The following is a 16,516-nucleotide window of genomic DNA, read 5'->3' as shown; positions in this document are numbered from 1 at the left end:
TTTTTATATATTAACTAAACTTCACAAATCATCCAAACAACATATTTATCAAATTAATATATTAGCAAGTACACAAACTCGAACCTACCCACAACTTCTTAAGTTATGACAATAACCATATTAACTGAGTTAAGAAACATACTGCAATCCCATAGAAAAGTGGGTAAAAGAATAGTTTTAAAGGAAACAAGTTATTATGCTCAAGAAACCTAAATATAGAAGTGTATTCTTTTCAAAAGAAAATGAAATATGTAGTTTTAGGCATAATTCCTAACATTACACGTGAATTATGATTAAATGCACAATGTCATATAATAAATTTGAGTTGATGTAATTATACACAAAAACAAATAAAATGAAAAGAGAAAAGACCACGCCAAGAGGAGGTAGGGACAGAGAGTGTTGGGATTCAAAACAGAGATATTGCAGATCCTAAACAAGCAATGCAAGAGGCTGTAATGATATGACTTTTGTGTATGCCAGTTTGTTCTGACAATGTTACATGTATATATATTTTTATGCTATGTAATTTAGAGGGTTGGCGTTTCATAGAATATCATATTAGGTCTACTTTTTCCATCATGCATGCAACCTAATTATGCAGGTGAGCTTGACTGATTTAAAGGGGGGGGGGGCAAGACTTCGGTTTCAAAAAATATTTTCTCATGATAGAAACATGCTAAGTAAAATAAAAAAAAATTCTTGAAACAAGTTATCATCAATGTTGTTCACTTTCCAGAAAAATGGAAATGTCACCCCTTGAAATTAAACGGATCCTATCTTTTATCAGTGTGAACCCTGTTTTTATTGATCTATTATATTAGCAAGACTGAAAGACATTTTATGGAAATCTTAGCTTAACTAAAACAATCTTGTATGCAAGCCTAATTGGTTGATCAATGATCATACCCAGGAATTGCAATGTCAAAATCATACCATTACTAGAGATTGCAGGAATCTGGGAATGAGAGGTAAAACAGAGATGGTTGATATAGTGTAAACTGTAACCTACGCCTAGGATTAGGAGAATAACTTACAAACCTGATTTTCACAGGCTTGGAACTTTAGCCTAGCAGACCACATGGACTTGGCTGAAAGTCGCTTCCTAGTACGTCTAAGTTTACCTTATAAACACTTGTCTTGGGGCCAAGAAGAGAGTAACGGTCCCGTCGACTTGCATCACCTTTAAGATTTATGCATGAGTATCAATGAATTCACATTTGGAAAGAGGGTTGTTTTTTATTATTATTTTCTTCATGTTTCTCTGGAAGCATATGCAACTTTACCTCTTTCATCATATGACATATGTCCTCAAGCTCATGTAAGATTATTACACGCTCTGTCTTCACTGTTATGGGTGATGAATACCAGGTCCCCGATCTGCAAACAATTAAAAGCACAAAATTAGTAAGAATCTCGAATAAAAAAGATGTAAGAATCTTCTATAGGTGAGTGGTAACCAAGCAACAACTTTATTTAACCACCAGAATGATCCAAGGAAACAACAACTATTCATTAACTGGTATAAAAGAACTTGCAAGGAAAGCATCAGTCCACGAATAACTCTACTCCTGCCTCCACTTCTACAATTACGTAAACAATCTTATTAACGTGACATTCCTAATTAAAAATTTCAGATCAGCAACAAGTTAACTCTTCAGAACTGCTAGCATCATTTTCCACATATCTTCGGTTACATGAAGGAAAGCCTTAAGTAGCAAATGGCAACTCTCTAACAATGTACTTCCAACAGTCCATGCTCAAGAGCACATCTTTGTAGAACAATAGATCCTATTTTTCTTCACATTGTTAGCATGATGCAGGGAAAACATCATCCTGAAAATGAGGAAACTATTTTTGGATGAGGTTTGCATCCAGAAAATTCCACCTTTCACAGACTCCATATTTATGATGAAACAACTACTTTCTCCCATAAATACAGTGCTCTAGCTATAGAACCAGAATGATTCAGACCTTGATGTCATTAAGAATAAAGATACCGCAATATTCAGTTGGAGATACAAATTTTTCACTTCCTCTAACAGCCTAGCATCAAAATAAATCATAGACCAAAGAAATTTAGCTTTTACGAATGATTCATCAATCCAACAGATTCTCTCTATCTAGTTAGAGAAGCCACTCAAGTTGTTCTTAGACAACCTAACAGATAGGTCTATCTATACAAAGCAGGAAATGACAAATTAAGAGAATGAAATCATACATAGAGTGTCAGCGAAATTCAACTTATAAAGAAATTGAAGATCCATGGAACACAAAAAAATGACAGAAAACTTGCCTATGTAAGTACGATCAGTAGTCAACCTCTTCCACATGGCTTCCCATCATCTTTCAGATATCTTTCCATGTCAATGAATAACAGAACTACTTATAACTATGGAGGGGCTGGAATACGTTGACCACCGAGTAACTTTGCAGAACAAAAACAGACAGCAGAGCTGTAGACTTGCAGCAGAACAAACTGCAGATGATTCTATGTGCAGGGAAAAACTGCAGATGATGGCTATGAGATTTAATTGAAGGATGAACTGAAAACTTCATTCGATCAAGGTGCCACGAGTTTTGTCTTCAAGCGCTGTTTGTTCTGAAAGGATGTATCCACGGAACTGGACCGTTTATGCAAGCAGATTCAATAACTGACTTAATATTCCAAAATCTAAATCCTTTTTCTATGTATACAAAATATTCCATTGCATAAGCCACCTGCTGAATAAGCTTAATACTAGAATCCCCTCAGTCATAGAAAATATGATCAATCCCTATTGCTAAACTTTCTCGTAATTCTGGCAAGAGTGGGAGAAAACATGTGTACATTGGCTCACACTTCTTTGCTGGGACAATCTATTTTAAAACTTCTATCATAATAGGAAACAGTTCTATCAACTTCTACAAACAATGTCAAAATTAATACTTTCTCCATCCAAGATAAGTCAAAATCCATTAAAAGTCAAAGTCAATTACGGTCTAGCTCTTTAGCGCATTCTCAACCGACCATAAGAATAAATGAAGACAAATACTTCAGCTCCAGTTTTCCAAGTAACATATTTCCAAATGGAAAAATAACATAGGAACCCCATTACAAGAAAGATATCTAAATAGGTCCTCAGACCATTTTATATTAGTGCCTATAACATTTGAACTCCAAGTTTCGAACACACCATATAGAAATGGATACCAAAGGAAGCCTACAGTAAATTTAAGACAAATGATTCTCCTCTAGATCACCAAATACCGAAAAGCATGTCCTTTAATTTTGAAGCAACCATACATCATTCACCACAACAGCAGAAATCAAGAAATAAGAGCTAATAAAAGCAGGCAAAAGGGAAGCTCCTGAATGCCTAAAACAATATACTTCTAGAGCATGAGACCATTCTCACTAGCCAATCGAATGCCTATATCACTTGGGAAAAGAACCCATCCTCACATATTTCTTCTGCAGACAAAACCCCAACTTATAACACCCTGAATGACATACAAGAACTGCACAGCTTCGAAGGAATAGCATGCAATCAAAATTTAATTAAATTCCCAATAGTGCCCAAAAAGTGACTGTTAGAAGTTAGTTGAATCATACCCACCGGCAGACTTCTGCTTCCCGTCAATACTTGAAATGCGTATCACGAAGTAATAACTATCAACTTTCAAGAGAAAAATGCCCTCCATCAAAAACACTAGTATTCAAGTGTTGCATGAGACGAATTAGAAAATAAAATAATCTACTAAGACATGGAGTTTGTGTCCAATTGGAATATTGGATGTTACATTATCTTTGTGCAACAAGCAAAACTTCATTGCGGTCTTCTATGATCTACTACCCAAGATAAATGGCTCCAGGAAATTTGCCGAATAGGTCAAAAAGGTAGCATGTATATTAACATGTAGGTTGTAACCAAAAGCTTCATTCATGGGTCATAAATTTCAAATGGACCCAAAATAACTACCTTATTTAGGGGGCAGCATTTCCACCCGAAGTAATATTAGTTATATTCAAGCAAAACAGTTAATAAAATAAAACAAACAACAATAAGAAATGGTGATGAAGGATTGGACCCAATAGAAGTTCAAATTATCATATTACGATCTAATGCATATATAAAGGGTATCACTTCCTCTACCAATGAAAAGAAAGCAACACAGAATCTTATCTAAGAAGCTTAAGATGACTAACTACATATTTAGATAAAAATTACTTATGTAGCATGCACAGATATATGATGAATTCCATGCTGGCCAATATTTTGCACTTCAAAACGGAGCAACAATTTTGCCTTTCTTGCATCAAGCAAAAACACTCCTAGCGACGAGAATTGTGAGGCTTCTCCCAAGTCCCAGGACGAGGACCGTGAAAAGGACCCTTATCAGCAGCAACCTGTAGATAAAAAACAAGTGGTAATTGGGAAAAAAATTCCCAATGCAATAGGTTTCCGGTCTAACAAATAAAACAAACAAGAACATGAGGATAAATACCATATGAGCCCCATATCCTTCATATGAAGCAGGAAAAGCCCCCTCTGAACCATTGAATTTCATTCCATAAGGTCCACCTTGAGCCATCAATTATCAAGACATTGAAATTAGAAGGGAGACAAATATAATTACAATCATTCAATTGAGCAGATCAAAAGAGCAAAGCAAAAAGCAGGAAACATCAATGCGGGTTCAATGGAATCCACAAAATGCACCTGACAATTTGAACTTCAGACGTTCCACAAGAAGGTCCCAAGTTCTAACCCTCTTAGTTCTAAAAAGATGAAAGAAGGGGAAGGGGAATCTAACCAGCCAGAATTTTTTTTAAATAACTCTACGCCATATAATAGAAGTAAGATCGTACCAGCAGCCCAAGGTCTACCATCCACAACGGTAAGTTCTGCACGCAGCTTTTCAACTTCACGTGCCATGGAGACCATGTTCTTCTCCATTTCTCGTCTCTGTTCCATCAGCTCGATATTTGCCTTCTTTTCATAATCAATGGCATTCCTGCAAAATAATTTCTAATTTAGCATTTAAATATATAAATGGATATATTAATGATTAGCACTGCAAGTTAAATACTCAACAGAAACATCCATTTGTTCGGATTTTTTTAAAAAAAGGATGAAAAAGGATTCAGGTATCTACCTCGCACGCATCAACTCCTGGTGCAGGCCATCAATTTCTGCTCTTAAAACAGATATCTGTTGATTATCAGCTTGCAGCCTGGAAATATCTTGCTTGAGAGCCTGCACTTGACCAGCCAGTTCCTGCTTAACATTATTCAGTTTCTGAACTTCTGCACGGAGTTGCACAGCCTCCTTCTTCAATGGCTCAGTTGCACGGAGATCTGCCTCCAGCTTCAAGCCTTTGTCAATAAGTCCCCTTGAGTGCAGCTCTTGTTCAGCATGAATTTCACCAATGACAAGATTTAAACGATGAATTTCATCTTTTGCAGCACCAAGCTCTTGTTGTATAGCCATTCGATCTTCTACCAGCCTGCTGTTATCACTCAAAAGCCTCCGAATTTCTGCATGCTGCATTTCTAGTTCTTCCTCCAACAATGCAGGATGAGGAGGTCGTTGTGGCAGCGGTGGACCACGGTGAAAAGGTCTTTCAGGAGGAAATCCACGCCTGTCATTGAAGGCCTCTCGAGGAATGCGGTTTCTCCCAGCCATTTTTAATTATTCTGGGAAAAGGTGACACGATAAAACAATCTTTAGTAAGCTTTTATGAATATTTGGATTATTTTTAAACCATCTTTTATGAATATGGTACCGGTGAAAGAAATAGTATACACAAAGGGCATTTTCATGCAAAAAGAATTAATCAAAACCTTCATGAAATTTAGGTGGCCTACTTCCAAGAGGAAAATGATATATTAACCACACAGCAAGTGGCAACTAGACCCAAAGATGTTCTGTAGTTAATAACCAGAACAAAAGGAGATCAACTGAGTCTAGCATGCAACTATTCAAGATAATCCAAATGAATGATATATATGATACTGAAGAGCAGAAGCACCGAAGTACAGATTTTTAAACATTTTCCTGTTTTTAAATCAATGAGTGTGGCCTATCAGATATTAATTCACCTTCAAATTTCCCTTAACTAAATCATGTTCAAAACTCTTAAGGCAGAAACCTAACAGCAAAGTCGCCATTCTTTATATTGGTACCCACCCATAGCAGGGAAAAGAGAAATAAAGAGCACTGAGATCCGTTAGGTTGTTCTCATCAAATACCCATCTGCAACACACTAGAAACCACACTCCACTAAAACCAACTTGAAACTTCTAATCGTCTATCTCCGATTGCAATATTAAGTTCTCTTTTGGCAAGTTGTTGCAGACAAAATCTATACATAAAATTACTTTTCAATACATACACGCGCGGGCACACACGCAAACACAAACATTTATATAAATTAGCAAAAGCAAACAAAAAGATACAAGGAATAAGTTAGAGATCGAAACCTAATATTTCATTAAAAAAAGCTAAATAACTCGAATTCCCAATGTAAAACAGTGATAGAGAAAAAAAGACATTTTTCCTCGTACTTGAGCAAATTGAGTTGGGGGGTCACTTCTTCTCTTTGCTTCAGACCCGTTTTACCTGCACAACCAAACAGAGAATTAAGCAAAAGCTAACAACCCAAAAGAAGAAGAAGAAGAAACTCTATCTTGGAAACATCCGAGTCCTAGGTTTCTGTTAATGTTAAGGAAAAGAACAATAATAAAAAGAAGATGAATTGAAACCTGGGAATGATTAGGGTCAGTAAGAAGGAACTTGATTGAAATATTACATAACCCTTCTTTTCGGGGGAGATAATTTGAGAGGAACAAATTAGCTTACACCCTAAGACGAATCAATTGAAGCTAATAAATATTTCGAATAGAGTTCTTATAAGACCGTCAAATAAATAATAATATGATATATATATAGTTGTTATATTCTTTTCAAAAAATATTTTTTTTTCAATTTAAATTTCTGTATCATTCAAATCTTCAATTTTTAATACTTTATTCTTCTTTAGTTGTCTGATAAAATTAATTTTAAAATATATATTTAATTTTTAAAAGTAAACCCAAAATTTCAAATCCAATAAAACTTAAATTAAAAAAGTAAAATTTATGTTCTGATTTTATAAATTTTAAAGAGATACTGAGAATAACAACTAAAAAGAACTCTAAATTTGGATGTAGACAATAAGATGAGAAAATTAAAAAGATACATTTTTTATAATTTTTTTAATTATAATTCAATGATTAAAATGAGAAAGTACTTGTTAAGAAAATTATACATTTCGCAAACCTAAAGGGAAACACAAAACATGAAATTCAGGAATTCAGCAATGGATTATCAAGTCATAACTGCGGTATCGATTTCGCTCGGATAAATTGTTTCAGTATAGCTTTCTCTTCATCGAGCCTCCTCTTCTCCTCGGGATCTTTCGGTTTGATTTTCCTCTTCTCTTTCAACATATACTTGAACAGTTCACGCTGCTGGCTCTCCGGAATCGGCTCAGATGACTTCAAATGCTGTGTGACAATGGGTGGTGCAGGTAATGTGTTTTCAGTAACTTGAGTAGTGACAGCTGTAGTTGAAACATGAGGGCTTGAATCGACATCTTCTTCCGTTCCGTTCGTGTCTTTTTTCTTCGTTCTCATGAAAAGATAAGCTGTGCATTGATCATTCAGATTTTTATCAGACCGGAATAACACCAAATTGTCAAGAGACAAGCTAAAATTTCCAGACTTTACAAGTTTGACAATATAGAAAGAGACTTATGTTAAAAGGTTGAGTTCGGAACAGGGGAAATTAGCGTAAGTTGGAACACGATTGAGTGTGTGATTTTTTCGGACAAGATGAATTTATATGAACTGTTAAATTGTTAATACAACCAGAAATCACGAGTAAAGAAGTGATACATTCATTCTAATTATTATGGCTCGACAACAACAAAAAAATCAAGATATGATCCTCGAGCAAACATGTGTAGAATAACCATCTGATCACTCGTGAACAATAGTTAGTTCCCTGTCCTATGATATCTAAAAGTAATTATCAGAACACGAAATCGTTAAAATTTCATACACCAAGGATCAGCAACCACTCATCTTACTCTCATTTAACCATAATTTAGGCTCTCTATAGGTAATTATCAGAGCTGATAAGAAATAGAAAGAAAACTGAAATGAACGATGAAAGAAAAGCTTTCACTGATTTGAGAACTAGGAATCCAACTTTACCTGAAAGTGATTGCTATATGAATGCTATTGCAGTATCGGTATCACTTACTCCTCTGTAATCACTCATTAGTTATAACTTACGGCATATACATTTTGCAACTTATCATAGAAATGTTGATGCAGATAAGAAATCAGTCAGTAGCTTTCAAACCGTCATCACTCTTACAATGCTCACTAAGCAGGAGACAACTTGGGAATCAAGTCATTCGTCATTCTCGTTATAAGTCCCAAAGAATATAGAGATAATCACTCAACAATGATCGGTACTTCAGTTCAGTAACAATGGATTTAGAAGAATACCGTCACATGGTGGTCGGATGTAAATATTTTCTAACTCTCGAGTGAATTTCGATACCCATCAGTCCGATACACTAATCGATTGTGAATGCACCTAAAGTTAGGGATTACTCAATCATATATCTGTACATATAATCAAAGCTCCTCTTTTGGATGAATACCAGAAAAAGCAGCTAATTTTTCCCATAAGTTCAACTAAATATTTAAATTTTTGAAAAACAATCTACTTGGGTCAGTTGGGTGAAATCACCATTGTTCTGGGGAATAAGGTAAACAATTACCCATCAAAAACAGAATCGAGAACCACAATTAAAAAGCATGAAAATTCAACATTCAAGCCAAATTAAAAAGAACCCATTTGAACTACCGATCATTCAACAACTAAAACAAAGAAAGGGAATCACCTCCGACAGTAAAGTTGACAGCCAATAGAAGGGGCCAAAGGAACTTGTAACGCCTTGCAAACGATTCCTTTGGAGGCTGAGGCGGCGGCGGCGGCGGACCCATCGTATATGATGCTACTGCGGCACTAGATGAAGTTGAAGGAATATCCTTTACTTTCTGTTGAAATTGTTTCAATTGAGCTGCAGATTGTTTTTGCAATAAAAAAGGAATCAAATTTCAAACACCCATAAGCCTCTATTATTTGAGAAGAAAATGGATTTGTGTTTTGTTATACCTTTCTTGGGTTTGTGATCGTACAGCCTGGGACCTTCGCTCATTGTTGAGATTCGTTTTCCAGCGAAGCTTCGATTTTTCTGAGTTCTCAGTCACGTTTCCCTCTAATGCGATCGCCCTTTATTATTTGATTAGCCACCCAATTTACTTTTGGCTTAATATTATCTGAGGTCCTCGATCTTTTAAAACAATCAATATAATTTCTGAATTCATTTTATACTATTATATATATATATATATATATATTTATAGAAGTCACTAATATTATTAAAAAATAAAATATCTAGGATATAATCTTAAAATCATTGACGCAAAAATTAACAACTTTAAGATGTTGGGATTTTCGGAAGCTCAAATCGACAACCGGAACGGTTTACAAAGAGGGGTCGGAACAGTTTTGTGTTTAGGGAGTAAGGAGATTGAAAGATAGAAAATAGCACAGCGATTTAGAGTGGTTTGACTTTCTCAACCAAAGTCTACATCCACTACCTTAGCTCCTCACCAAGGATTTTCCAACAAATTCACTAATTTATTCTTTCTTTTGAGGACAAAGAGATAACCTTACAACTCCCTAGTTTTTCCGGGCTAAACTAGAACCTTTCCCTAGCTTTTACACGGGATAAGCTAGAACCTTTCCCCTTTACAATAGGATAAAAGATGTAAACAAGAAAACCTCTCTAAGGTAGGTGTTTACAAGATTGAGCTCACAAGAACAAAATATTTACAAGAGAAAGATGAAATAAGAATGAAAAACTCTTCTCTTGTGTTTGATTGCTTGGATAATTGTTCTCTTACTTCTTCAAGTGTCCTTAGCTTGTATTTATAGCTTGGAATGTGTTTGAAGTCATATCTAGCCGTTGGGGATGTTTTGGAGCCGTTTGGGAATGATTTTTCTACAAAAATAGGCTGCCCAGAATGGGGGGAATCGGTACCCCTTCATAGAGAATCGATACCCCTTCATAATATTCAAATATTATGACCGTTGGGCTGATGAACAGTGAGGGAATCGGTGCCCTCAAGGGGGGAATCGGTTCCCTTCGAGTAATATGTTATTTCTCGAGCCAAACCATACAGGGGGAATCTGTTCCCGGGGAATCGATACCCCCTGGGGGGGAATCTGTACCCCTGGACAATCTGATTTTTCTTGAAACCCTTTAAAAAGAGAATATTTTTGTCTCGATTAAGGCTCGAAATACTTTGTAAAATTGTTTTAAAATAGTTTAAGTATAAAACACAATTTTACACTTTAGTAAGGATTAAAATGAACTTTGAAAGACTTAGAGTAATATTTTGATACTCGAATAATTACATCGAATATACTTAGAAAATCTTTTGTAAAATCTTAAAATTCATTTAACTTAATTTGTTATATCGAAACATCAAAATGTTTTCAACAATCTCCCCCTTTTTGATATAACAAAACATTTGAGTAATTTTAAGATTTTGAAATAAAGTTTGAAATTACTCCCCCTTACTTTAACACTTCTCCCCTTTAAAACACCTTAACACTTCTCCCCTTTTTGTTAAATCAAAAAGACTCTAATCTTTTAAAGTTCAAAATAACTTTGGAGAGTAAGTTGTAAATTTGAAATTTTAAAAATCATTTGAAAAAAATCAAAGTTCCCCTCAATAAATGCATTCCAAATAAAATTTAGCTTTAAGAACAAGACACTTAAACAAAATTGAATTTCAACAAAGAATAACAAACATGTTAGTAGCACATGAAATTCAATATATCGAAGACTAAAATACTTTATGCAATACCAGTTGTTGAAATTTGATATCAATACCAATTGTTAAAATTAAGTGCATATGCATAAAGTTTTCCAAAAATGTTATGCATTTGAAAATTTTGATATCAATTGTTAGAGAGATATCATTTTCATTTAAACCACATGCATAAACATTCAAATTTAGGTCAAAAATTTTAAAATTTGTAAAATCAAAGTATTTGAAAAATTGATATCAATTATTAGAGAGATCTCAATTGCATTAAAACCAATTTTGACCAAAATTTTATTATGATGAACTAAAAATTCTTAAAAATTAATATAACTTTAAAATGTTCATCATAATCATCTTTTCAACATACATGAGATTAAAACAATGATGCATAATCATTTAAAAACAAAACTCATGCATGCTTAAAAGCAAATGAGCAACCAAATAACCAAAATTAAAAGCATTAAGCTTAGAGGTTACCCATTCCTTTTTCATGTGTGGCTAGAGCATCTTGAATATCATCACTCTCATCATCATTGCTCCCACACACCTACAAGAGACATTTAAGTAGATTTTAGTATCCAAATTGCTCTGGATCCTTGGACGTTAGTTTCAATGCCCCTTGTTCCTTTCGGAACCCATACTTGCCTAATTTTAAAATATTTTCCTTTCTTCAAAGGACAAGTATGTTCCAAATGACCATGCTAATGACAATGTGAGCATATTATCATTATTGAACTAAATGAATTATTTAAAATGATTTCTTTTTCTTTTGTTAAGCATTCAAGCTTAACTTTTAAATCAAAATTTTGTTTTTCAAAACTATCAATTTTTATTTTTGAAAGCTCTAAATCCTTTTTCAAAATTTCATTTTGGCTTTCAAAATCTATTTTTGTTTTCAAAAGAAAATCGTTTTCAATTTTAAATTTTGAAATCATTTTCTTATATTTGGAGTTCATGGTCTCAAACTCCGAATATAACCTATTAAAAGCATCTTGTAACTCATCAAACGTATATGAATTAAATTCATTTGAGTTAGAAGATACCTCAGGCTCTTCATAAGCCATTAGAGACACCACCTTTGTTGGTTCTTCTTTCTTGTTTCCATGGATTTCCTCGAGCTTATTCCAAAGCTCCTTGGCACTTGAACATGAAGAAATCCCTTCATAGATTTCAGGACCAAATGCACAAAACAACATGTGCATGACCTTGGCATTAAGTTGAGCTTTCTTCCGTTCGTTGTCACTCCGCTTCTTCTCCTTCTTCTTTGGAGAAGAGTAGCCATTCTCGATTATCTCCCATACATCAAGATCATTGGATTGGATGAATACCTTCATTAATTTCTTCCAATGATGATAGTTGACTCCATTGAAGTATGGAGGTTTGTCTGTTGGTAGGGAGTCTTCCATGTGGAACGAGCCGGAGGTGGAAGCCATCTTCTCGGTTGTGTAGGGAATTGGTAGAGCTTCTTTTAAGATCGTCTCAAGGTGGTTAAATCTTCTTAACGAGTTAGGCTCTGATGCCAATTGTTGGGATTTTTGAAAGCTCGAATCGACAACCGGAATGGTTTGCAAAGAGGGGTCGGAACGGTTTTGTGTTTAGGGAGTAAGGAGATTGAAAGATAGAAAATTGCACAGCGATTTAGAGTGGTTCGACTTTCTCAACCAAAGTCTACATCCACTACCTTAGCTCCTCACAAAGGATTTTCCAATAAATTCACTAATTTGTTCTTTCTTTTGAGGACAAAGAGATAACCTTACAACTCCCTAGTTTTTCTGGGCTAAACTAGAACCTTTCCCTAGCTTTTACACGGGATAAGCTAGAACCTTTCCCCTTTACAATATGATAAAAGATGTAAACAAGAAAACCTCTCTAAGGTAGGTAAGAACAAAATATTTACAAGAGAAAGATGAAATAAGAATGAAAAACTCTTCTCTTGTGTTTGATTGCTTGGATAATTGTTCTCTTACTTCTTCAAGTGTCCTTAGCTTGTATTTATAGCTTGGAATGTGTTTGAAGTCATATCTAGCCGTTGGGGATGTTTTGGAGCCGTTTGGGAATGATTTTTCTACAAAAATAGACTGCCCAGAATGGGGGGAATCGGTACCCCTTCATAGGGAATCGATACCCCTTCATAATATTCAAATATTATGACCGTTGGGCTGATGAACAGTGAGGGAATCGGTACCCTCAAGGGGGGAATCGGTTCCCTTCGAGTAATCTGTTATTTCTCGGAGCCAAACCATACAGGGGGAATCTGTTCCCGGGGAATCGATACCCCCTGGGGGGGAATCTGTACCCCCTGGACAATCTGATTTTTCTTGAAACCCTTTAAAAAGAGAATATTTTTGGCTCGATTAAGGCTCGAAATACTTTGTAAAATTGTTTTAAAATAGTTTAAGTATAAAACATAATTTTACACTTTAGTAAGGATTAAAATGAACTTTGAAAGACTTGGAGTAATATTTTGATATTCGAATAATTATATCGAATGTACTTAGAAAATCTTTTGTAAAATCTTAAAATTCATTTAACTTAATTTGTTATATCGAAACATCATGAGGACCATACAAGTATAGATACAAAAATTAGTAACTTAAGATCATATTAGAGTAATTTATATGACTTTTAAATTAAAAAATATTATGACCTTTTGATTAATAAAAAATAATATTTATTAGGCTAAAGTATAGTAATGGTCACTGAACTTTTTTAAAGCTTTCATTTAGGTCCCTCAACTTTTAAAAGTTGAAATACAGTCCTCCAACATTTAGTCCGTTTGTAATACGGTCCCCGATGTAACCAATTGTTTGACGTCGTTACACTACCGTTAGTAAATTTGCAATATGGTCACTAAACTTTTCAGGCGCTTGCATTTAGGTCCTTAACTTTTAAAACTTGCAACACAATCCTCAATTTCATTCTAAACCCCAAATTCATTTTCGATCTCAAATTTCCTTTTTCGCTTCTCTCTTCTCATTTCCAGTGTAACTTTTCAGTCGAGGATGCATGGGAAATTCTAATCTAACTTTGAATTATGTGGAGGTGTTGAATTGAATAAGGGTTTATTGAGAGAAGAACCGACCAAGGGACTATCGGGACCTTCAACGGTTCAAGATGTAATGTTAGATATATGTCATTTCAGGTGATCAAATATAATGAAATCTCAAACAGCGCATTTACCTCTCACTCTAAATTTGCTAAATCCAAATGCCTACTCTAAATTTTATATATATATATATATATATATATATATATATGTTCTTTTAAAATATGGGTAAAGTATATTAATAGTACCCCAACTTTTAGAAATCTTACATTTTGTTCATCCAACTTTTGAAACTTATAATACAGTCCTCGTACTTTTAGTTTGTTTTTCAGTAAGATTCCTACCGATACCTTCCATCAGTTTTTGTTGATGTGACACTTAACTGACGTTAATTTTTTGATGTAGCAGTAGGTTCTCCTTCTCCTACTATATGGAGAAGAAGAAGAAAAAAAAAGGAAAGAGAAGGAAGAAGAAGGAATCAAGAAGAAGAACAAGAACTTGCTGCCACGCCAAAAAAATTAAAGGCAGTTAAGTGCCACATTAGCAAAAACTAACGGGAGGTAACGACATGGATTTTAATGAAAACGAACTAAAAATAAGATGATTGTATTGCAAGTTTCAAAAGTTGAGTGACCAAAATGCAAGTGCCCAAAAGTTTGAGGACTATTTGTATACTTTACCCTTAAAATATAGGTATGCATTTTAAATTTATAATATTTTATTTCATTTTTATATGTTATAACTTTTTTATATTATAATTAATTAATTTTATACGGTAGAATAATATAAAGAAACAAATTAAAAATCTTAATTAAAAAATATAAAAGTTATCGTTATCAGCGATGAAAAACAAACATCGTTAATACTATCATAATAATAAAATACAACAATATGTTGATTATTAACTTCTATAGCGACTCAAATATTACATTTTCATAATGGTCATGAGTAGTTATAGAACAATTTTTTATATATAAAAAAAATATTCAGCCTTGACCGTAACAAAAAATCTGTATATGTAAACACACACTTTTCATAAACTTTAATTATTTCATAGGCATAGTTTCGTTTCACATAGAATTGATTAATAGGTATTAACGAAAGGTTAAATTTCATATCTAAAGTTGCAACTGCCACCAACGACCCTACCACCCTCTTTTCCATCGCAGCAACTCGGAAGCTCGCCGATTATGCCGTCAAGACACTTCTTACACTCACCGCTAGAAAGGTCCCTCGTGCACTGAGTCAAACCGTAAAGCTTCTCCGATCCGTAAAGCTCCGACTCCCCGACGGCATACATTTTGGGATTGGCATAAGCTTGATTAGCCAACTCAGTGAGCAGCCCCTTGGTCTTCTCATTGAAGGCCTGGGATTCACTCACGTTATTCAAATTCCACATGTAGAACCTGTTCCGGTTATCAACCTGGCCCGAGAACTCGACGTTCGAATACTATAAAACAGTTATCGTACCAGATGATTCCCTCTTTGTTGTAGGGACATCGTATCTCGCCGCCTGCTTCGACGACGCAGGTTTTACAATCTCGGCTCGACACATCTCCCCTGCAAAGTGCGAGGACGTAATTTCGGTTCTGGTTGTGACCAATGGAACCGAGGCCGAACCCCGAGGGAGGAGCTTGGATGGAGAGATGGCCAGAGAGCTTGTGTAAGTGGATTCATAAGGATCATAGGCGGAGAAATTCCCAGTGTCTGAACAAAAATGGAACAGAGGTTCAGCTCCTGAAGCTGTCTGCAGAAGAAAAGCAAGGCTGATTAGTAGATAAACAAAGGTGGGATTTCTTGAAGAAGACATTTTGTGATTTGTATAAAATTTGAGCTTATTTGTTTGAACGTTAAGGACCATGAAAACTGGTACGTATGGGGAAAAGTTTCCAGGTACGATTGAAGAGATTTGTAGGTTTTATGTGAGAAGTTTACATTTTCAGATTTTACTGCTGTTATTAATTAAGGTGACGAGAAATTTTCAAACGCCGGCGATAAGATAACATCATGCACGAGGAGTAACATGCAGTTATATATGATTAATTCTGCTTGAAGAATCCATGGTTTGACCAACATAAATATACAAGTGTATCAAGGAATTGACTTAGTATCTTCAATCTCCCATGAATGTTCCACCGCACCACACATTTGTCAACCATATTATTTTCTCTCCTTATGCCAAATAGAATTGTTTGATAAACCAGACTGATGAAACCCGAATCACTATTTATTGGTTGATTAAAAACTAGTATTTTTATAACGAAAATTAAATGAATATATTTTTAAAAAAAATAATGGTTTGAATTGAAGGAGTTGCTGTGAAGAAATCAACCTTAGGTATTGTCCCTGACCCAGTAGTAAAACATGGATATGAAACTCTTCTCCGCGTTAACATACATTATTCGGTATAGGATGCCTAAACTCTGAACATTAAAAAATTGCTCATGCTTTCAGATGGTTCTCTGTATAATTGTATTTATGCACTTTGCCTTCGAACTTCACAAACCGAATGTTTTGATACACACAAA

At 34.7% G+C, this 16,516-nt stretch overlaps 2 protein-coding genes and 1 pseudogene across 3 annotated transcripts; all 3 read right to left on the bottom strand.

Annotated features, from left to right (window-relative positions):
- Nucleotides 1-1,143: 1,143 nt before the first annotated feature.
- LOC120137476 (protein FLX-like 3) lies at nucleotides 1,144-6,866 on the bottom strand. Of its 2 annotated transcripts, XR_005517434.1 has the most exons (7): nucleotides 6,749-6,866; nucleotides 6,551-6,605; nucleotides 5,140-5,680; nucleotides 4,853-4,998; nucleotides 4,489-4,565; nucleotides 4,212-4,390; nucleotides 1,144-1,380 (listed from the first exon to the last, which is right to left on the bottom strand). XR_005517434.1 is itself a non-coding variant. In XM_039153209.1 (6 exons), exons 3-6 carry the CDS (start codon nucleotides 5,667-5,669, stop codon nucleotides 4,316-4,318), a joined length of 828 nt encoding a protein of 275 aa, XP_039009140.1. In that variant the 5' UTR covers nucleotides 5,670-5,680; nucleotides 6,551-6,605; nucleotides 6,749-6,866; the 3' UTR covers nucleotides 4,066-4,315. The 2 variants fall into 2 exon arrangements, 1 of the variants encoding a protein (XP_039009140.1); XM_039153209.1 differs by lacking the exon at nucleotides 1,144-1,380 and having other exon boundaries at nucleotides 4,066-4,390.
- Nucleotides 6,867-7,320: 454 nt separating this feature from the next.
- On the bottom strand, nucleotides 7,321-15,148 carry LOC120137518. Its single transcript, XM_039153250.1, has 4 exons — nucleotides 15,138-15,148; nucleotides 9,219-9,304; nucleotides 8,944-9,123; nucleotides 7,321-7,671 (listed from the first exon to the last, which is right to left on the bottom strand). Exons 2-4 carry the CDS (start codon nucleotides 9,259-9,261, stop codon nucleotides 7,358-7,360), a joined length of 537 nt encoding a protein of 178 aa, XP_039009181.1. The 5' UTR covers nucleotides 9,262-9,304; nucleotides 15,138-15,148; the 3' UTR covers nucleotides 7,321-7,357.
- LOC120137516 lies at nucleotides 9,079-15,798 on the bottom strand (annotated as a pseudogene).
- Between the last annotated feature and the right edge of the window lie 718 nt (nucleotides 15,799-16,516).

This window comes from Hibiscus syriacus, unplaced genomic scaffold (genome assembly GCF_006381635.1).
Source record: "Hibiscus syriacus cultivar Baekdansim isolate YM2019G1 unplaced genomic scaffold, ASM638163v2 tig00110674_pilon, whole genome shotgun sequence".
Lineage (NCBI taxonomy): Eukaryota > Viridiplantae > Streptophyta > Magnoliopsida > Malvales > Malvaceae > Hibiscus > Hibiscus syriacus.
The sequence above is the reverse complement of the archived record's forward strand: the minus strand, read 5'-3'. Positions and strand labels throughout refer to the sequence as shown.

Excerpts from the sequence above, each read along its gene's own strand:
- LOC120137476 (XM_039153209.1), bottom strand. The coding sequence starts at position 5,669 with ATGGCTGGGAGAAACCGCATTCCTCGAGAGGCCTTCAATGACAGGCGT. Across the intron at positions 4,999-5,139 it reads CAGGAGTTGATGCGTGCGAG|GAATGCCATTGATTATGAAA; the intron begins GTAGATACCTGA and ends ATTATTTTGCAG. Across the intron at positions 4,566-4,852 it reads TGGTAGACCTTGGGCTGCTG|GTGGACCTTATGGAATGAAA; the intron begins GTACGATCTTAC and ends TGATGGCTCAAG.
- LOC120137518 (XM_039153250.1), bottom strand. The coding sequence starts at position 9,261 with ATGAGCGAAGGTCCCAGGCTGTACGATCACAAACCCAAGAAAG. Across the intron at positions 9,124-9,218 it reads CGATCACAAACCCAAGAAAG|CTCAATTGAAACAATTTCAA; the intron begins GTATAACAAAAC and ends AACAATCTGCAG. Across the intron at positions 7,672-8,943 it reads TGTCAACTTTACTGTCGGAG|CTTATCTTTTCATGAGAACG; the intron begins GTGATTCCCTTT and ends ATCAATGCACAG.